Source organism: Manduca sexta, chromosome 16, assembly GCF_014839805.1.
Source record: "Manduca sexta isolate Smith_Timp_Sample1 chromosome 16, JHU_Msex_v1.0, whole genome shotgun sequence".
NCBI lineage: Eukaryota > Metazoa > Arthropoda > Insecta > Lepidoptera > Sphingidae > Manduca > Manduca sexta.
This window is the reverse complement of record NC_051130.1, coordinates 2,962,580-2,985,581: the sequence shown is the minus strand read 5'-3', so window position 1 is coordinate 2,985,581 and position 23,002 is coordinate 2,962,580. Positions and strand designations below refer to the sequence as shown.

Here is a 23,002-nt window from a genome sequence, read left to right as displayed (position 1 = left end):
TCAAAAACAACATCAACCAAAACTTCGAATTACACACTTTACGAAACGTCTATTCGACGAATCTTCATTTGGTCTCTAGATTAGTTTGTATTGCGTATCCTAAAATGGCTACTTGAAGGCCACTTAATTTTTTGCTCTAATTTCAAATTTCCAGTAGTCGGTGTCGCAGTGGCATTGCGTAAGTGGATTTTACTGTAGTCGAGTGTTTTAGTAAAAATGACAAACTTGAGAGCGGAGGTTACAAAATTCTGTCCTTTTGGCGACATTCATGTTTCGGGTCCTTCTTTTTAACTGAATATCGGAACTCAGGGCTTGCCTGACGGGAAGCGTCATGGCTTGTAAATAGTAGTAATAACGAAATTGGACAATTTTGAATTTGAAAACACGAAAGAAATTTTGTCACCGTGAGAAGATAACATTCGAAAAAAGTTTCAGAATTCAGACTTAAGTATTCAGGTCAGTACTGTACCTTTAAATCCATGTAAACATAGTCATACAACGATTTACGTACATTTACATTGATACGTTATTTAGATTTGGACCGCGGATGCCATCTGGCTTCTTCCGTGTTCCCAAAACCTTTCTTGGAGGAGGGCCAAGGTGTGCATGCGGCGTGTTTTATTGCAACCACTTTACCTTAGCAAGTGTTTGCCGCATTTGCGTAATTACAACTATGTAAATGTCTCCAACAATCACAATATGTTCTAAGTCTTGTCATCAGGAACTAAGAGGAGCTATATGTCCCAGATCCCCCACCCTATAAAACGGACAACAATCCATATGTAGCTTTGGTTAAGGTATCATTTTCCGAAGCATCGACCTTTGGTTCCGAGGTCAAGTCGTTAGTAAGTGCTTGACCATCTTTCTTCGATGTAGAGATGGTATGTTGAAGTATTAAGTAGGAGTGAAAATGGAAAAAATTATAAAGCAATCCGTAAATATAATATAAATAAGGTTTCTTTTTCAGTGACTTACTCCGTGCAATTTCACAAAAATTATTCTGAGTCAATATGTTTTACAAAGTAGCGTAATAATGGCGTTATAAATATAAAATTCTGTTGTTTAGAATTCCCTTTACAATTTTCTGTCTACGATACATGCACAATTAATTTTTGATACAAAAATATCCCTCGCAACTCAATACTGTAAAAAGATCATTAGTAATTTTTAGTAAGTCATTTGGCCATTATGAGTACAATCTACGGCTGCCACTATTGTCTAAAACAAGGCCTGCGAAGACGCTCATAGTTGCCAACGATGCCTACTTCCTTTGCCTATTTGCAAGTTTTATTGCAAACTTGGCCCCGGACTAAGGCCATAGGCCTCATCGACTTCCTATTTTAGTTTCTGGCAGGATTTTTTTGATTGTAGACGTTGATATAATGGATGTAGAGAGGACTACCTTTGGTTTTTTAATAGTTTAAGAATTCACAACAACTCTCGCTTGATCCAAGCTTGAAATACTAGTTGAGTCTGATGCTGCTGTGTTGCAAATTGCTTCTAGTATGGAGTTTGTAATAAAGGTTATGCATAGAACTTACTGCACTGATTGCAATATACGAATCTGTCACGCAAGTGCCTCGAAGAGTGTATACACCATTATACAGGCTCGAAGATATTTAAACAAAATCTGTTCTAGTTTACGCTGATTTGTCATCAAACTTTGGCTATCAGTTATTAGATTAGTACCTTCAATAACTTGGTGATCTAAATCAGTCCATCTTAAGTAGGTATATTCAGAATCACTAACCCCATTTCTGTCTCTGAAAATCTTTCATCAAATACTGATGTGACGTAATCACCATACAAGATTCTGACACAGTTGTCTTATCAGATAGTGTTTTGGGTCAAACTAGCCCCACGTAACACTTTGAAATCGATATTCTGATACATTATCAATCGTGTTGCGAAATGCGATAAGTTTGACGAAATTTGACGTGAGCTTGAGTGTTTGTAGACGTGGATGTACCCGACATCAGGAATGGCTTTCTTGTGTATTGAGAATTCATTTCCTCGTAAGGTCACAGTATGCACCAGAAGTTAGTAACATTAGTACTCTGGATAACATAGTAGTTATTTCAGGATACAATTTCAGACCATTATATTACTTTCTTTCCGTCTTCTCTTGATCTTTTAGAAGCAAAGACCACGTGCATAACAAACTATAGACAGTAATATACTTTATTAAAATCACCTTCATAATTTCCTGAAGCAAGCAATGCTTTGTTACTAGCATTCTATTTTCTTATACAATCTAATTTATCAAATGGTTTTATATTTGTCGATAGCGATAAGCCCGCCAATTCCCTTTTTACTTTTTAATAACATTTGTTTCTTTATGTACAACGAATCAATTACGGAATAACTACTAATAACCTCATATTTAAATGAAGCGAGAAAAAAGACCATGTCGCATACGTTCAGTCCACAATAGGCCACGCTGGACGTCAAGCCGACTCCATCGTTACATTTGACAATAACAAATGATATGATCTGCATTACAAACCCGCTGTCCACGGATTGATGGATAACGCCCGCCATTGTATCGGAACATGCGTGATGTTAATGGATCTACGTTTTGAGTTTATTTTTTACAATACAGGTAAATTCTGCGTTGTTATTAGATCTAGTTGTGCTCTAGCTGTACCCACAAAGACATTGAACTATATAGTTAGTTATAGACTGGACATGAGACCAAATTTTTGCTCCAAAAGTTCTTTTATATTATGGCTGCCACCGTTTATTTATCGGTGATTTTGCCAATATCAAGTAGTAACAGCAGATACAAAACAAAAAGAGACTATAAAATCAGATCGCCATTTTCAATTCCGCTCCAAAAGTTATTACCCATTGGTAATGTTGCTGTCTTTTAAAATGTCCGTATAACAGGTGTCACAGCGTCCTTATATATATATTTACAGAAAATATGCTAATATTCGCCTTTAAAAACGTGCAAATCACGATATGGAAAATATATGAAGTATTTTAGATTGATGTTTTGCTATTCCACAGTAGATTGAATAACCATCGCATGAGCGCAAAATTTTTGTATGTCAATCTTCCCAATGACTACTCTATATAATCTTAGAACTATAAGGAAATAAATAACTACAATTTTAATGGTTGGTGTAATTATAATATCTAAGCAAAAACTATTTGAGTTTGGTTTTTCCTTTTCGTTAAATACATTATTTATTAACACAACATTATCCTTTCATTGCAAACCCAAGCTAGTCTCAATTTTAGTACTCGCAGGAGTTCCCATTTATTTTTCAATTAATTTGGATGTTTGATTTCTACTGTATCAATTTTGGGTTTCCACTTACAATTATTGTGAGTAAATTAAAATTAGTTAATAACTATGGTCAGCTTAATCAATCTTTATGTGCATTGAAAATATTTCATCCTCACAAATTTTCTTAGCATTGTTTATATATCTCTATCTAGTTACGACAAATTTATTGTTATTCTTAAAAAAACAATACAATTTACTGTATTTGAAATATATCACTATTATGCCAACGCCATTTTTGTTTTACATAATGCCTTTGAAGACTGCTACCATTATGACATACTGATGCAAGAAAGTTTTCTAGTTAGTTATAATTGTGCACACCTATTTGGATTATATAGTACATGTACAGCTAAGCGATATTGATTATGCTGCTTAGTATTAGCCCAAAGTCTAGAATATGTGCCCGATATCGCGCTAGACTTACCCATCACATCATGGAACAGAAAATGGTAAAAAAATAAGTATAGCTGCATTTCTGCTTACCCCTTCAAGGATAACTGCTAGATGTCATGTGTGTATATTTAATATCATTAAATATGAACAAATAATTGTACAATAAAATCCATTGTTCTCAGAATAACCGGAAAATTTGGTTGTAATGCATGTTGGTCATTAGTTTGTTGGTCTTTACGCGAATCTGTCTGAACAAGTATCACCGGTTTGTCTATAATATATGAAGCCAATTAACAGTACATTGTTATGTTTTTCAGAATCCCAGAATTCAAGATCATCGGCAGTGTAATTACTGGTCGTTAAAACGAACACTGCAAATTACACTGCAGTGCTTTTTAAATTTAAAATTCGAATTGGTGTATTACTGGCCATTATCATTCGAATAAAAAAGTATGATTAGTCCGCCATTATTTATGTTTGAATTTGGAAACAATATTTGCGGTTTGGCAAAAAATATTACATGCATTAAATTAAAGCTATTTAAATATTATGAGTGTATAAAATGTGTCCCGAACAGGTCAATGAATCGAATTTTTTGCTTCAATACTAAAAATATGTATGCAAGGTACCAAAATCATATTGAAATGATCTTAACAAGTTCTTTAAATCGTTATATTTAATGATTCAATTATTAACATAATTCTTTTAAAGAGTTTTTTATGCAATAAGTTAGATGGGAAAATAAGTTTCTAGAATTTGTACTTTTTAATAATTCTCTATTGTGTTCGGTGAAATTAACAGATTTGGATTTCAAAAGCAGTTTTTTGTTTACATATTTCTTTTCCTTTGACATGGCTAAATAAAGTCTACCAGTCGAAATTAGGATCCATATAAAAATTAAAAATGGCGTAGGGTGGCGTCAAAGCGTCCCGGTAATAACTTAATTCGGTCTTCCTGGCCGTCTGATTGGAGCTAATTGCGTGACCCGTGGCCCCCGCTCACCCCTCTTTGTGTCGATAATTGGGCCCTGACCCGCGCCAGGGTACTTGACTCCAGTGTTAAATATAGATTACAGTTTTCCCGCTTCATATGTTTTGCGACTGTTCGCGTTTTATATTATTTTCGTAGATGGCATCATAAGTGATTAAGAATGATGTAGAATTATTTCTACATATTTGCAGAATGAGCAGGTGATCTGATACTTATAAATAATTATTGACATTATAATTGTGACTATTGAATAGTGCCTAAACATTCCGAATTGTATTTTAGGGACAGCAGATTAAAACAAAATCGTACCATATATAAGCAAAATAAAATACCTTAGACATGAGATGTTATGTGTTACATGTCCCGTAGTTACACTAACCAAAAAAATTATAGCCAGTGTAACTACTGGACATAATAAGACTTATCTCATGTCTCAGGATGGCGAGCGCAGTGGAATACCAAACTATATTTTGTAATTCAAGGTGTTGGATGGCATTTCTACTGTTTACAGGCGGTCGTATCGCTTACCATCAGGCGAACAGTAAGCTCGTCTCGTCAAAGCAATAAAAAATACCTTAACGATTAATAGTACTAAGAATTCACGTTGTCTATATTGAAGACGCTTGCCTCTCACAATACAAACATTTGCTGAGTGCAATCTGTTCGGTTCTTGGTACGCGACTATTTACTAAATAACGTGTTTGTCTTGATGCGCTTGCGCACGTTTCATGCGGCGCATTAACAATTTTATTTGAACTACTTTATCGTTAACACACGTTTTTTTATTGACTATTGTGTTTGTACGGTCAGCAGCAAAAGTAGCGAAACAAGTATTTGTTTAAAAACTCTTCGTGAAAATTATTTTAATCGCAGTATTATTATTATTTGTCTTAAATAAAGTAAACCCTCTAAAGTTAATATTATTAACGAAAAAACCATTTGAAATTTTGAATTCAGATAAATTTTAGCTGACTATACAAATAACAGGAATCCCTCAACACTCAACAAATATTTATATTTCTAATTTCTAACCCCGAAATATCGTTATAAAGCATGAATCATAAAGCAAGCTTTCATCCCAATTCACCCCGTACGGAATGATTGTTTAATAATGTCTTCGTTGTGTAACCTTTCTGCAAATTATCTTCTACTCACTGTTTAGCTATGCGCATCGTTGTTAAGAAGTAGATAATTCCCGAGTATAGCAAGCCACTAAGTTTGCCTTCTATAACTGGACTGGGTGGGTTTACATAATTCATATCGTCTGTGATCGACCGAAGAATAAAATATATCGGTAAACTTCCATTTCTGACCAAAATATCTGACCCGTGGGTAGCTTTATATTAGGGTTTGTCGTCGTTGAAGTAACACTAGACCTCATTCGTAGTTTAACATCTAGGTAATATTTGTACGTATCTAGTAGTTAGCACTATCTAATACGTAGTAGATATTATATATCGATGATTATGTGGATGTTATGTCCAATACTGGTATCCAATACACACTTCCGACCACCCACGTGTCACGGTTCATATCTGTCATTTCTGAATCATCACGTCTTAGAAATAGCGAAAGCAATCAAAATGTGTTTACATGAGCATTAATATCTAGGTCAACTTGACCAATTATGATGGCCCTTCAGCACGACCACTCAGCACTTGACGAAAGATCTTCCGCGTTTGGTTTCGTGTGTGAACCGCCAGTTGGTATAATTAATGTTTACGTTTCTCACACTTAATTTAATCGTTTGTGTAGACATTTCGAAGTTGTATCGTTTTGTTTGTTGGCTGTATATTTTTGTATCTTGGTCTACATACCTTGATATTAATGTAAAAGTTTGTTACATTCTCACATACGTTTGACAGTTCTTTTAAATTTGGAAGAGTGTGGGCGGATTTTATTATTAAATATTTTTAAACATTCTTTACTTCTAACTAAGTACAAGTTTTCAATAAAAGGTTCAAGTGCTATATTTGTGATAAGATACCCCGGGGCCGTCCCGTGTGCGCCGAAGAATACCACCACGGGTTTTAGTTTGGTATACATAGGGTTCGGGACTTAGTCCAATGCTCCGTCGGATGATGCTTTCCTCTCAAGTATTGACATTAGGCCGCAAGACCAGTGAAATCGACATACTCGTTCCACTCACCCCCAAGTAGTGGAGGCGACAAAGCGTTTTCCACGCGAAAAAATAGTTATATTCGTAATACTTAATTTTTCACTAAAAACCGTCTTCCTCAGTATACATTATTCAAAATATTTTCCTTGTACTCTTAAAATTTACTTATTTTCAAAAGTGAACAGTTCATCTCCAATGCGGTGAAATACCAGGTACAATAAACCTTACCTGAGACCGCAGAAAAAACACTTCAAAAGGCTCAAAGCGACTTAATGACGTATGGCCGATCCTTATTTAAATGAGATATTGATTCCAGCAAAGCCTATGTAGGTGCGCTATGTGACTGATTTCTACCGCCTCACGTATAAACAAGATAACGAATCGATTAAATTGAACGCTTGTGTCAGCTTGTCTATGAGTAATCAAGATGGCGTCTGAGAGTTGCGAAGATTGGCTCCAAGCAGTTCCAAAATTCCGCGTGCCTTCTCAACGAGCCCTTTATACCTCTAACAATCAACATTTATCCACTGACCATCAAATCAAGCATTCACGACTGTGCACAATCTTGTTTGCCTTCAAGCGCGTTTGTAACACCACCATAAACCGGCATCACTGTTATTGCAAAATAACCCTTAACCCACACCCGGTAAGTCCACGCGAACGGCAAACACAATATTGCGAATGGGCTCTAAAATGTGGCGGTGCTTTCGGAACTTACAAGCGCGTCTTTGTAGATGCGACCAGATGTGGCAGGTCTCCCTCACCGTTCCCGTTCTACAGGTTTCCAAACCATAGAGGGATCGGTGGGTGTTCACCGACGGCTCATGTTTCATTGGTTTCGCTACGAGGTCGGGCGACAGAAACGGTCTTGTTGTAGACACTATGAAACTCTGTTATTGGACAGAAGAGCATTCAGTTTGTCAGTTTGTTCAGTATATTCTTTGTTGCTATGAATCGCGTTTGTATTGACAGATGTTTTTTTTAAAGGATACGACTCTTTGTGTGAACGTTGTAAAAATTCTTGAATTCTATAGGTGTTTAACTTGTTTTATGGATATAAGTTTAGCCGCCAGTATGACGTACTTGTATTATGATTGCCTCGGATAAGTGAGGTCTCGAAGAATGGTGTAAAATTATATAGGAGGTCATATTTTTACGTCTTTTTTATACGAAGTAACATTCAAGTCTACATTTCCAATCACGCAGAAGCGACAGATGGGGAATTTGATTTATGATTTATTATAAAACACGGAGAGAAATTATTTTTACCGGGACGCACCGACCATTGTAAGTTCAAGGAATGCACTTTAGTTCGTCAACCTTTCAGTTCCTAAAGGGTGCATAAAATCATGCGCAAGATCATTTGTGACAGCTTCTCCACTAACCTGAATGCACCCTTACATTTCATACCTATGCTCAGTACACAAATGAATTTTAAACATTATTGTGAACGGCAAACGAGCATTGCTAAACCATTAATATGAAATGATGTTAAACCAGATATGAATTATCCATAATCGTGACAGACTAATGGATGTAGCATACGAATGAGCGGAATCCATTTGAATTGTTCAAAACTGCACGTAATTAAGACTTCACGACGTGAGCTATTGGAATGCGTGTTTTTGTAGTGACACTCACGAATCGGAATTTATTTGAGTATCGTTAAATAACGGGTTCCTACCAGGTATATGGCTAACTTGACGTGGAGGAACGCCTCAATCCTCTCAGTGCCAGACAGTCACCACAATATAAGATTAGGTAAGGCTTATAATATAGAATTGGAGTAATGTCTCAACCCTTTTAATACCTATTTAAACCATTTATTTTTCTACACACACATAAAAATACGAAAATAAAGAACAAAAAAAACACAGTTAATATTAGGCATACAAAAGGGTTTTTTGCATTACGTGTGGTAGAATGGTTACCACCCAGCATACCTAGCAGTTAGAATATATCCCTGTTGATATTATAAGACTAAACAAAGCTTACAGCCTAGCCTAGCCTTATTTAGTGTAAAATGACATTTTACGCCTCAGTCTAGGCATTTGCGATGAAGCTTACACGCCTTTGGTATTTAATTGTTTAAAAATACGATTCTCCTTGTCTATGCTTGTATATTATTCCGTCTTCGGGGGTATATCCGTCGTTTTGTGCACGGCCGTTTCTAATCGAAGGAGAGCTTTGGCCATATAGGTAAATAGGGGATTTTCGACTTTCTTACCTATGCGGCTATCGAAGCTATCCTTCGAATAGAAAGTCCGTAATTGCAAAGACGAATTCGTTCCTATTGACGGAATAAGGCCCTCTGACCTTAACAATATATAGCATAACTTAGGACGGTCAATATCTATGTTGAGATTTAAGCATGTTTAGCAAGACCTTTGTCTTGAGTTTAGTATTCTAAACAACGATGTAAATAGTATATTTTGAGATAAAAATAACTTATTCGATCAACAAGGATTCAAAGAGGAACCGAACGGGAGTTAGTAGAAGGTTGAACTACAGTAATGACGGTTCTAACAAAAAAAATACCTCATTAAATTCCGGACCTCTAATAGTGGGCAAATTGTTTTAAAATTACATTCAGTTGGACATTTGTAGTTTTAAAGTGAACAATTTAAACGGCGATAAGAAATAATTACAACCGCCACGTTGACAATAATCGTTCTGTTAGATATGCAAGGTTTTAGATAAATATTCTAGGCTGGATGCATGCGACGTATTCTTTACTTATGTTGATATTGAGTCTATTTTTCTTTGTAAACTAATAAAGTAATAGCACCATGGTGGTTCTTCATCCTCCTCATTCTCTTTCCTAAAAATTCTCACGTGAGATATCACTCCTAGCAGATACCTATTACTTACGCATGACACCTACCGACGATTCTTATGTTCTATTTTTTATGATTTTGGAAGTTTCAGACGGTTTAGTTAGGGTTTTGTTTTTTGTTGATGTATGAAGGAGGCTTTCTATATACATTAGTAGTTTATTTAACTCCATAATGAGTAATGAAAAATTTCCTTTAACTTGGTGATTGAAATTGCCAGCAATTTGGCAACAATTTTTCATATGTAACGTTAATCTTGTGTGTACTTGAATTATAAAGATACATTAATGATGTTTTAATCAGTGAAATCATAAAATAACCATAAGAATATACGTTACAAGCTTCGATTTATCACTGACTGCTTGTGTGCCTGCACTGCTGCATCCCTTATTAGTAGAAACCTCAGAACTATTGTTCTATACCCTAAAGTAGAAACCATAGTCAATAACAGTTACTCATCAGAACAGTATGGTCATAAGTGACATAAATCCTTTCAATTGACCTTTACTGCTGAATGACACAATCAATAATCGAGTCACTCCAATTGAACGCACTATTACATTTGTCATAAAGTTCACATACTCATCATTCGCTTTGTGACTAAAGGCATAGAACAAGTACTGTAGTCCTTTGAATTTTGCAGTAAATTCTTTATAGTACCGCTGCGGTTTTGCATTGGTTTCTACCTCCCTTTGTAGATAAAAAAACTTTAAGATGCTAGATTTTTATATTTCTGGTAAAATATTACATTATCTATTATCTATATATTTTTTTTATAAATAAAATGGAACGATTAGGCACTTTCAAATAGGCCTGCATAATTGTATAGACTGACGACTATCTGGAGTCTGGACTCAAAATAAAGGTACTATATATGGTAAGTTACTAAAGTATATAGTATTATACGTAACATTGTATGTAACTTCTGCGAAGTTTTTTCGGTTACTGTTTTATGACTACGCGGGAGTTGTCACTCTTTGGTGTTGGGTACACGGGGTGGACTGTCCTTACCGCCGTCCTTGCGCCGTTAGTTTAGTATAGTCATAGTGTAGTAAGTAGAGTAGTTAAAAACAAACCATGTGTATTTATCATAAGGTTTATAGTACCATCTCTGTAGCTACCGTCGATATTGACTACTGATACGGTTAAGGTCTTAGTCATCACGCTTACTTAATGTTTCTTCAATCTTGCTGACTATAAACAGCCACTATAAAACAGGCAAAATGACATAAAGTTACTGCGGTGTAAAAATTGCATTGTATGATTTGTCGAAAAGTGCAAACGTGTACAGAGTAATGAAATCAGACCTGTCATTTCCAGTGCTCAGCAACGTATTCATTCTTCTGATGTAGCAGTATTCATTTATTTATTTAAGGGGAATCACAACTTCTTAGTAATCTACTCGTCACATAAATGTATAAGCCGACCAAATACAAAAGTTACTCAAAATTTTGCCAAATGGTAATAAAATAAGTACTATCTACATTAGCTGTTTAATATAACTGTTAAATAAAATAGATTGAAACTACTGGCCCAAAACCTTATAGGAAACGCATAGAAGTGCACTTAATGCCTGAGTCAATCTCTAAGTCATCCTGTAGGAGTTGTAGAGATGAAATGGGTAGTGGTAACTGACACCGTCATGAAGGTTTTTATACCTTGATAAAAATGATAAAACTATCCATCTGCTGTAAGAGAAGACTGCTCATTTACACCACCAATCATTAGAAGCGAAAGGTATCGTTAGGTATCAGACGACAAATGTAGGGACGGGTGACGTCACTCCAAGCTGCCACAGAGCTGACGTGCTGTATCCACGTTACTCAAAGCAATGTTTTATATATAAATAGCACCACAAAAATGTCATACAGGAAGTGACCATGAGTCAGCAATGGCGGAAAAGTAACGTAGCATTTAGCGTAGTCCTGAAATGCGGTTTCAGGAATGAGTCATTGCCTGTGTTCTGTGAGGTATTGTTTACGTCAGAAGCATTGTAGTAGGAATGACAGTTAACTAAGTGGTAAATTTCTTATATGTTACTATAATACAAAAAACGGACACACACGTATTTATTCCTGAAGGGGTATGCAGAGGCGCAACCAGTGCACACACTTTTCGCTAAGTGTTCTCACCTGTGATGTGATAGGGGGCGAGGCTATGGCCATATCGGGCACAAATTCCAGACTTTGGGCTGATACCGAGCAGAAAGCCCCAAATATCATTTTCCCCGGCCTGGGATTCGAACCCAGGACCTCAGAGCGGCTGTACCACGCATGCAGTACAACTTCGCCACCGAAGCAGTCATAATACAAATTTCTTAGAACATTTTTGGACCCTTTAAATTTTACCATAGTCTCAATCATAAACATCAAATAGGGCAATTTAAGTCACTTAAAAAATAATAAAAACCTGACCCGCCATTAAGCGATGTTAACATCAAGGCGGACAGTTAAACAGGAGGATATCAGAGATTATCGTGTGAATCATACAGACTTCAAAACTTCGGGGAAACCATTTTGTAACCATATAACTGTTTTTGTAATTCTAGGTATGTATGGGGCAAAGTACCTTTTTGTTTGTTTTTACCAACAGTAATTTGTTTTTGAATACGTAGAAGATACGGTTATGTCCTGTATTTTTAATTTATTTATCTGCTAAATCATATGTAACTGCACTACAATTATAACAAAATATTGAACATTTAGTGCCCATATACGATATAATTTTCGCTAACTATAACATAGTGAACTTATTGCAATACAGGCAACCAACAATCCGAGTCTTTGAATTTTAAACTTAATTAATAGATCAATACCTCCGTCTATGTAAATAATAAATCATCCATTAAACATAATACAAAATTCAATAGGAATTAAACGAGGTCTCGGGAGGCGGCCGCGCCGGTTGCACCGGTTCATGCCGGCCAAAAGGAAGCGAGTTTGATGTAGCGTTTGCTCGTGGCTTCGATTAGACAGTCTTGTACTCTAAAAATTCGAAAAGGCTTCCAAACGAAACGAGTTTGATGTAGATTTGCTCGTGGCGGTTCTTGAAACAGTCTAATTTATCTTGAAATTTGAATAGACTTTTTAAGATACAGTCATAAATTTGTTTTTTTATGCACAAGCTAGGCAAAGATCATGGGTCTTGGTAAGTGTTTACCACCGCATAGACATCGACATTGTTAAGTTAGCATAATTTCGAGAAGCGAGACGTCAGAAGAGAGAGTACTGCAGATTATTCTATAAAGAAAGATGAATCTGTGTTTGATTAAAAATTTACCAACAGCATTTGTCCCAAAATACAAAATGTTAAAGAGACATGCTAAAGAAATGAAGCACGCATTTACTGATCATGGAAACCATACACAAATATACATCGATGCAAAAAATAATATAAACAAGTTTATGTTTGATTCGCAGTTTGTTGCGTGACGGACCTTGCGAAAAGTCCTTGAACATACGACATCTTAGTGTGGGATTTAATTATATGGAATTGTTGGATATTTATTTATTTAGATACACTCATCATCGACAATTACCAGTGGCGAAAGGTCCATATAACCCTATTCCTGCCGTCTTCCCTTAATAAATAATAATAATAATATCAGCCCTGTATTATGTACTTGCCCACTGCTGAGCACGGGCCTCCTCTACTACTGAGAGGGAATAGGCCTTAGTCCACCACGCTGGCCTAGTGCGGATTGGTAGACTTCCCACACCTTCGAAATTCCTATAGAGAACTTCTCAGGTGTGCAGGTTTCCTCACGATGTTTTCCTTCACCGTTAAAGCGAACGATAAATTAGATTAGATAGACACATGATTTCTTAGAAAAGGTGTGTACCCTTGGGATTTGAACCTGCGGACATTCGTCTCGGCAGTCCGTTCCACACCCAACTAGGCTATCGCCGCTTCCCTTAATGTAGAATCTAATTTAATAGAACGAATTGAAGACCGAATATGCATATTAGTACCTATATGTTGTGTCGAGTTCCCTCCCTTTCGGAAAGTTTCATCTTTCGCCTGTGACAGTTACAAATATAGTATTATTATTGTAGGTTTAATTTCAACTCAACATTAAGTAAACATAATAGTTTTAGGTCTATATTATGCTTGTAAGACCTTAAACACACGGAGACAGACTGCGTAGCGACAGCCAGCACAAAATAGGGAATTTTGAAGGCGTTTCGACTCTTACTTTCTTTTTGAAGAGGGCTACCGTGGAATTTTCGAATGATTATAAGACATTTGTTAGGAACTTGGTCAAGCAGTCGTTTAGAGTATCTCTGGAAGACCATAAGATATAAACGAGCGAATAAGTCACCTGATGGTAAAGAAATTGGCATTGCTGGCTTACAAGGCCAAAGGTCTTTAAGTATAGGTAATATTAGTTATCAAAAGTATAGCAACAAAATAGACTAGAAGTTCTCTATCGAGCTAGCTCTCAGGTTGATCTGTTATCTAGTTAGATAAACTAGTTCATTACTCAAGTCATGTGAAGTAATGATAGATGCGTAAATTCCAGCGAAACTATATGCGTGTCTATTTTAGCATTTTGTATATTTATTGAAATGTTAGTACATATTGCATACTGACCGAACATAGCTTTTTGGAATAAAGATACCTAAATAGATCCACTAATGCCAAGAATCTAATGAAATGTTAGTTTGGGACTATAACGGGTCCCCTAAATCATACTTAGATTGATATCAAACACTTCAACATTTCTTTTACTAAATGCACCCCAGTACCAACCATCCGCACCTGCCTACACTGCAGCGAATTAAAATATTTACAGACAGCTCGAGCCCGTTTATTTTTGCATGACAATTATAATGCATTCGATACATTAATATATGGGGTACATTTTTGGTTCCTTCGTCCGCAGCCAGTACCTTCAGGGCTACTATTTTATTCATGCAATCTGGCCATACCCGTTTGGTGGGTTGGCAGCACGGATTTTTTCAACTGACATTTCGTTTGTGTCACCGAGTCTTGGTGTTGCAAGTTTTTTTAACAAATAATTGTCGAGATCGTGTTTGCTCACGAAAAAAGTTGTGATAAATGCTACACGGGTGTTTTATAACCTTTTAGCAGTTATTGATTACTTTTATACATAACACGATAGTTTGTATTTATTAGCAAATTATGTTGAGGCATGTTTACTCAAATGATTCTTTTTTCAAATTTATAAGCAATTATTTTTTATACGAATTATTTATGCCAAGCAAATGCAGCCAGTTTTAAATGTTTAGTTAGCTATACGACCTGCAAATAAAGGCTTGCGGTGAGGAAGACAAGTTCTTGGAACGTTCATCAGCCAGTTTTGGGAGTAGGCGGCGCCTCGGCCGTAAATTGTGAGTCAGATATGGGTGTGGGAACTCGAATACGCTATTAATTTAGCTCATACCAGATCTGTATCTATCGGGACCGCTTGTCCATTTGTCTCAATAATAAATACATTACTACACGTATTTAATAGTCGCAATTTATTTTTATACAATTAGTTATTACCTATAGAGTTTTTAATACTGCCGTAGTCATATTTGGAACAACGATATGTATTATTATACCCTACTTCCGGAACATATGTTCGATTGCCGAAAACTCTTTTTACGTTAATTTTATATAGAATATTCACGTTAATAGTGATTTTCCTTATGTACTCAAATCCTTTTGTAATTTTTTAACCCGTTTTAGATTGGTACCATAAACGGTACGAGATGAACGTGTTGTTTATTTTTATCTGCGGTCCGACCGACCCCACCAAACGTGGCCAGTGACCGCGCGATGGCCTATCTGATGGTAGATAAACGCAAATGAATACGTAACGCCATCCTCCCACGCCACGGGCCGGATTTGACCCCCACGAATGAAAACAGGTATTTTTTGTACCGCATGGCCAAAGTTGGACTGAAGTTTAGACTAGTTCTAGGCGGGGCGGCTGTACTGTTTCAGTTCGACGAATTGGGTTTTCCATTTGTCTTAATGTGCGAGCGTTGGGGTGGCGGTGAGGGGTCCCTCCACAACTATTGGCACGCATATGCTTTATTAAGGCGAGTCACTATAAGTTTCCAATCTATTGATTGATAATTGAATTAATTATGTAAAACACCATTTCCACCGCCGGCCATTAGGAGCGATTACGGGCCGTCACCCAATCGTCAATAATGAGCAAGCTTGCATGTTTCCTCCCACGGCCGGAGCCGAACCCAATGCAAATAACACTTAATTGTCGATGCGCGTCCGTTACCCAGGCGCGCGACACACGATTGATGCCAACTGGCGACGCGGCTCGCGGCTGCCGGCGGCGCTCTCCAAACAATCCGGTTGTGTAATGCCCTATGTAACGGGACATCGAGTTATGTTAATCTTAGCCGAATTTCACGGTGCATTTGCATAATATTAATCGGCGGATCTTTAATTAGGTTCTCGATCGCTCGCGCTGCGTGACGTGTGAAATGTGAAAACCGATATAAGGTCGTTTCACACGCGACGGGCACGCGGAACGAGAACGCGCGTGTTAATGTACCGCCGGTAATTATACCGGGCGGGCCGTGTCAGCCGCCGCGCCGCGCCGCCGAGCCGGTCCAGGCTGCAGTACGTACGGCACTCGGTCCCAACTGGTATAATGATTCTGAATCGATTAAGCGTGGAGACGTGAAGCGGCCTGTGGCGAGCGGCGAGCGGCGAGCGGCCTCCGCGAACCGATATCGTTGTGATAAAAGTGAATCAGTGCGTGTCGCGGGCAAGCGATACCACACGGTCTCATCACCGGCCCTCGCGGGGCCCTAATCTGCTGAAAGTTTTACGAGCCCACGCATGAATAATTCCCGAGAGGAGCAGCTATCGATCGCACACGTCGAGGTTTTTATTTATACGGCGCGCGGGTGGGCGAGGCGCATATTAGTAAACAGGCGCAGGCGCGGCAGGCGCGGCGGTGACGGCAGCAGCGGCAGCGGCGACACTCGACACTCACCCACTTGCAGCACGCTCTCCACGCAGCCCGCCTCCAGCAGCTTCAGGCCGCGGCAGAACGCGATGTTGCGGTGGTCGTCGGGCGGCGCGCGCGCCAGCGATGAGTACATGCAGATGTCGCGCTCGTCCCGCGGGAACGACCAGTACACCACGCGCCGCTGCACCGGCTCCGGGATGCGCTCGTACCGCTCTTCGATGCGTTGGAACGGGATCGCGGCGGCCACTATTTTTGCTGTAATGTCCAGCAAAGTCGGCGGGGCGCGCGGCCGGCAGCACGCGCGCGGCGCGCACACAGACATGGCGCTCGCTCGGCCGCTCGCCGCGGACTGACAGCGCCGTGCCCCCCTCGCGGTGACAGACCCCGCGCGCGCCCCGCCCCGCACGCCCCGCCGGGCTCCAACTGGGGATGCGCGGCCCGGACCGACATGCCGCGATAAATTATTCATTTGGCGGGCATAATATGCGATATATTATTAAAAGTTGGCATTTTTGTATTGTTCACAGTCCGCACAAATAAAATCAATAGCTGGTTCGAGGTGAGACGGTTAAATTACTTACATGTAAGTTATAAATCATAAGCTATTTTAATGAAACGTTTCCTTGAAGTTATTGACGTTCCTACTAATTATACGAAACACTGTCTATCCAAGATTTAGAAGATATTATAATGACTGGTTGAGCTTTATTTATATTATATAAAAGGAAAATAACAGTACTATTCAATATTAACCTTAAGCTAATATGAATGTATGATCTAAAGAATTTGTTAATTTTCGTGCGTAGAAATTGAATGCATTATAATTATTTTGGTTGGCGTACCATTCGTGCCTCGACTCCTCATATTACACAAACGAAGGGGAAAGGCCGGCGGGGTGCGGGAGGGGCGGGTACATTAACAGCTGATGGCTGCGGCGCGCGGGGGGAGTGTCGACGACGCGGGCCGGGCGTGCGGCGGCGGGCGCGGCGGGGAGACGCGGCCCGTCGACGTCAGGTGTCCGACCTGCCAGCACAGCTGTGATTCACAGCGGGTGCAGCGCTGCACTGAGTTTAGTGCTGCAGCGGCTACATGGCGAGCCGGAACGTTGACCTTTTTGTTTATCATTTTTTTTTGGTAAACACAAGATTGATGTGTTCGGAAACCAGTCGGTGTAAATTGTAGAAAGCGACTCGTGAATATTAATAGTGATTCTTTGGTTTATTTTTTTGGACAGGCTGGCCGCTGGTCTGAATGTTAACCACTGCCATACATCAGTTTATAATAAAACACTGCTTTAGTAAATCCAATGCAACATTAAGAACTTGAAGTCTCAAATCTCAATATTTATTTAACTATTCTCCGAAATAAACGTCGAACACAGTAAGCCAAAAACACATCATATTTAGTCGCATGGTATTTAATTAATAAACTAATAAGTAAATGTAGAGTATAAATTATTAAAAATATTATCTTAAGGAAACATAGTTTCGCTTATGACGTTACTTTAGAAAATAATACCATGTTTACAATAGATGACATATTTTGTATTGACAAGTTGTAAAAAAAATAACTATTGTTGCAAATATACAAATTTTACTTATGTAATATTTAGAACTAGCCAGAGCACTTGTATGATTCGAAAGTACAAACATGCATAATAATATTTTTTTAAATATAATTAAATACCACGACATGCGTTTTATTTGCGTTCCTTTTTCAAAACCGTAAAAAGAAAACAAAAGTCATAAAGCGCTGCATCGGCTGGACGGTTCGCTAGCGTGTCTCGGACGACAGCCGACAGCGAGGAAATCCCGACACCTATCTACCTACGTATACGTATAGCACTGTTTGTGTACATAATAATGGCGAATTACGCAATCAATCAGCTGATTTGTAACCAATGCTAAAAAAATATGCGGATATTTATATCGTGCTCTTTATCTTTTCTGATTATTGTAACAACGGAATATTTATATACTGTCGCGATTATTACTCCAAGATAAATTCGAATTAAGAACGCAAATATGTAAAATTTTATTTTTAAATTGGCAAAATTATTTTACCCACCTATATAAGGAGGAAAATGGCTATATAAAAATACAGGAGCCAGAAAACATAAGACGAATTAGTTTATTAGAAAAATAAAAAAGATGTTTAACTTCTCTATTGAATCGCTTATTTCTATTTTATAATAATAAGGCTTATTTAGCCTACAAAATAAATGTTAAACGAAATAAATATGTCCTCAAGCTAGTTCTTATTAAACACGTTAGAAGCAGTTCCGTATTTAATTCTGCGGACAAAACTCTTTCGTAGTTCACTAATGTCGCTTGATAAGAAGATGAAAAAATATCTACAGCTGCGTCTCACAATGAGGACACTAGATTGTGCGGTGTGCACGCGCAGTGATGGCTTCGATTTTCAAATTTTTAGATTGAAATAAATTCATGTTTATGACAGTAAATATATTTTAATGCACAGGCTCAATGTTCACACGTGTGTTAAACAATCGAATGTATAAAATGATTAGCAGAATAAAAGATTTGAGTATTTGGCGCACATATAGATTAAGTCCTGGAATCTATTATTATATGTTATACAGAATGCATTTTTGTCTTGGAAAGTGCAAAATAATACTTTCCATTGACGAAGCGTCCACACAACCTAATTCCTACCGGCTTCCATTTTAAGTTTATTTACTTCTGTCTCAGTTATTGTTTTATGTTTATTTGGTCGGGATATGTTAACTAAGGTAATTTTTTTATGCTTCAGGTTACCTTTTAAACAATTCCAACCTTTACAACTGATACTTTCCATATAAACCCTTGAATTCGAGCGAGACACTCGAAGCTATATGTAAGTAAGGTTCAGAGGGCTTTATGCCGTTTAAAGGGTTGAATCCATCTTTTTGAAATTATGGACGTTTAAAAAGACATCGTTGATGGCCATATAGGTAATAGTCAAAAATTCCCCTTAAACTTATCTACCAAAGCAGTCCTTCGATTAGAACGCCCGAAAAAAAGATGAATTCATCATAGAAGTAATAAGGCTTCCTGACCTCATACTTAATGTAAGGATAATAAATAAAACTTCACAGTCCACACGAATACTTTCAATGGTACATTCGTAATTATAAATTAATAATTAAAAACATTACTCATAAAAAGTGCGTTATTACACGTGGTTAATTTACTAAAACATTACCTTTAATGTACACGATACACGTACAGTTGAATTAGTAGCAATGTCAATTAACTTGTAATTAATTTAACAAGTAATTTAAATCAGTAAATACCAGTAGTATACGTTTTACGAGGTCACCATCACGCCAGCTTGTATTTGATATATTTGACCAGTTATAGTATTTAGCTTACTTCAAACTTGAGAATTAGCATAAATAATTTGTTGTCGGTTCCTGTATCAAAATAGGGTAAGGGTTTATTAAACAAAAAATTGATTTCATCAAAAGTTAGTAGGCACGGGTAAAACTAGACGCACGGAGCGACATAGTCGTGAATTAACGACCAATCTCCTTAAATAAATATTTAAAAAAATAAATGAGAATTTATTTATTCAGCAACAACCCACACACCCACAGCCATTACGGGGTGCACCCTATTCTAACTAGCGGGACTATTAACAATAATATAAACATACAACTATATACTATAACTTATTAAAAAACAACATGAATGAATACTAAGCCTAACAAATAATATAATATGACAAACTTTTTGCGAGCTCACCACAGCTACGTCAAAACATCTGCTTTAGCATGCACTTCAGTTATAGTTTTAATCGTTTGGGTGAGAGGGGTCTTAGAATGAACTCTCTGCCTCGGTGTTCCCTGAGTCCTATGACTTACCCTTCTTTAAACGAGGCTTAAAAAGAGTGCTCACTTCCCGGAAGGCGAACGGCTTGGTTGTGCTTCTGGCATTGCAAAGTCCATTGGCGGCGGATGCTGCGGATGCTGCTTACCATCCGGGGGACGGCTTGCTCGTTTGCTTACTAAGGCTTTAAAAAAAGCACGTAAGTCCATTGGTCCTAGGCCTGATCTCTCTACGGTCATGTCGGATTGCTGTCTCACTTAATTATGTTTTTCTCCGATAATGTCGGATTACCGTCTCACCGGACTATGAGAGTGAAGGAACAATAAGTACACCCGTGTATTGCGTACACACTTGTGCACTATAATATCTCCTGCGTAGTTAGCTGGTCTCCGTTAAGATTTGCCGCTGTGGCCCAAATAGGGGACCGGACAAATTTTCAGAAGGTGTTTTAAATTGATCATTGTGGATATAAATAGCCAAGAAAAATAGTATTTTGCACAAATAAAGCTTAAAAAGTACATAAAACCATGCCTAAATGTTAAATAGCTATAATTCCCGCGCAAACGCTACATTATGTCATTTCGTCTCGTGTGACGTCATACGTGGATAAAGCAACTTGACAAGTATTGTCATTTGAACAGTGATTCAATAATGCCAGATTAGGGTTATTTACCCTAGATTTAGGGTAAAACTGAATCAGCAGGGTATTTTTATGGTAATTTTTGGGGTAATTCTACGAGTTAAGGTATTAAAGCTATTGTTTCACGGTATTGTAATAAATATTGAGCTTAGAGAAAGATGTTTCATACAAAATTGTAGGCCATGAAACAATTATAATTTTTATTCAATACAATTTTCGTGTACAGCTAGTTGTTCCTAATAAAATGAGATAATTAAATTAATAATTATTGAAGTGGAAGTGAAGAAAGAAGTGGCGTCTGCATAGATAAGGATATAGAAAAAAAAATACCGAATTATTTATGATTGGTTTAAGGATAAAATTTTAAATTCCAAATAATCCTGGGGTAAAGAGAAATTATGATCTGGCAACACTGCATAGACCGTGGTAATCTCAGGCAATCTCAGGTTACTGTGTAACAACCAGAATTCTATATAAATAAATATTCTATTCCATATCATGTGGCAGCTAAAATATAAATAAATACATCTCATAACCATAACCTCCCTGGGTGTACAAAAGATTTAATTAATTGAAATATTCATCGGTTTATTTTAAACCGAAACACTATTTTTTATTTACTTACATCAAAGTGATCCTCACAGAACTAAATCGGTGAGTCTGCAGACATTCCGTCGTAGGTTCGTCTTGCTAACTGCAACCACTTTATTCGTATATGTGTTTTTCGTGGTACATCAATAAATAATTTGTTTGGTAAAGATATAGAAGTATTATTACATTCAGGTACGACGCACCAACGATATTTTTTGCGGTCAATTATGATTGACGATTAAACAATTTGTAAACGTTAAGCTGGAAGATAGTAACAACGTCCCGTATAAATTAATATTAATTATTAGAGTAGTTCTGTGTCAAAAAACACATTTAAAGCATTAAAATAACCTCAGAAAATAACACAATGCGGTATGACATCCAGATGACGTCTGTTTGTTTACATTTTACCCACGTGTGACGTCATGCGCCGTGATTGGTGTTTCATTTGCCGTAAAGAATAGACTAAAAATATTATAATTATTGTATTTTATTTATTGATTTAAAAATACAAATCACAACTCTTTTACAAAAACAAATATGAGATACTATTTTTAATATTACAAACTTTACTTTAAACTGAATTTCAGATTTTTTGGTAATACCTGTCCGGTCCCCTAATTTGGCTATGAGGGAATCATTCATTTATTCACCTATAGAATGTCCCACTTTTGCTTTCCTGTAATAAGAGGAATTTGGACCTTTGGTTTACACTATTTCCAAGTTATGTAAGTCTATTATACGCGAATGTGTGTCTGTGTGGGTATCGTCGCTTGGTCTACTTCTGCCAACAAGCTGGATGCAAACATTGTCGTCCGTTTTAAAGGCAAAGTAGCTAGTATAATGACTGGATATAATAGAAACATTTAAACGTATTACGACGAGCGCATTGCAGTAGTACTTTGTAATGTTCAATATTCTAGGACCTAGAACATTGAACCTAGATTGTACGTAGTGTTGATGGTTTTGCCCTCTTTGTTGTGGCGGGTGATAAGGTATATTTAATATCTGCCTGGATAGCGACCACCGTACACAAGGTGTTAAAACCTATCGTGGCCCAGATAAGTGTGTCGCGTTCCGGGATCAGCCTGTGTATATCCGGTTCCAACAGGCCGGCATAATTGTGTCAAGTGTCGATAATCATCTCTCGTCAGTCGACATTCTATTGGATCTAACTCCACTAACATCAGGTGCAGTGGGGTCACATTACGTATGTACGTACTAAAAAAAAGCCTTATCAGCCAAGCAACCTGCAAGTCTTATCATAAACTTATAAAAAGAAACCATTAGTGTGAATAAATAAAATATATTTAGTTATAATTTATAAATAAAATTTAATTATAGGTTATAAAATCACT

General features: G+C 37.4%; 1 protein-coding gene across 2 annotated transcripts in view; it reads right to left on the bottom strand.

The window, feature by feature from the left end:
* The window catches only part of LOC115448010 (zinc finger SWIM domain-containing protein 4), a 94,315-nt gene extending 77,368 nt beyond the window's left edge, over positions 1–16,947 (bottom strand). For both annotated transcript variants that reach the window (XM_037439096.1, XM_037439097.1), the window contains exon 1: positions 16,608–16,947. In XM_037439096.1, coding sequence (XP_037294993.1) covers positions 16,608–16,905 — 298 coding nt within the window. In that variant the 5' untranslated portion in view covers positions 16,906–16,947. The remainder of the gene's footprint in view (positions 1–16,607) is intronic.
* Between the last annotated feature and the right edge of the window lie 6,055 nt (positions 16,948–23,002).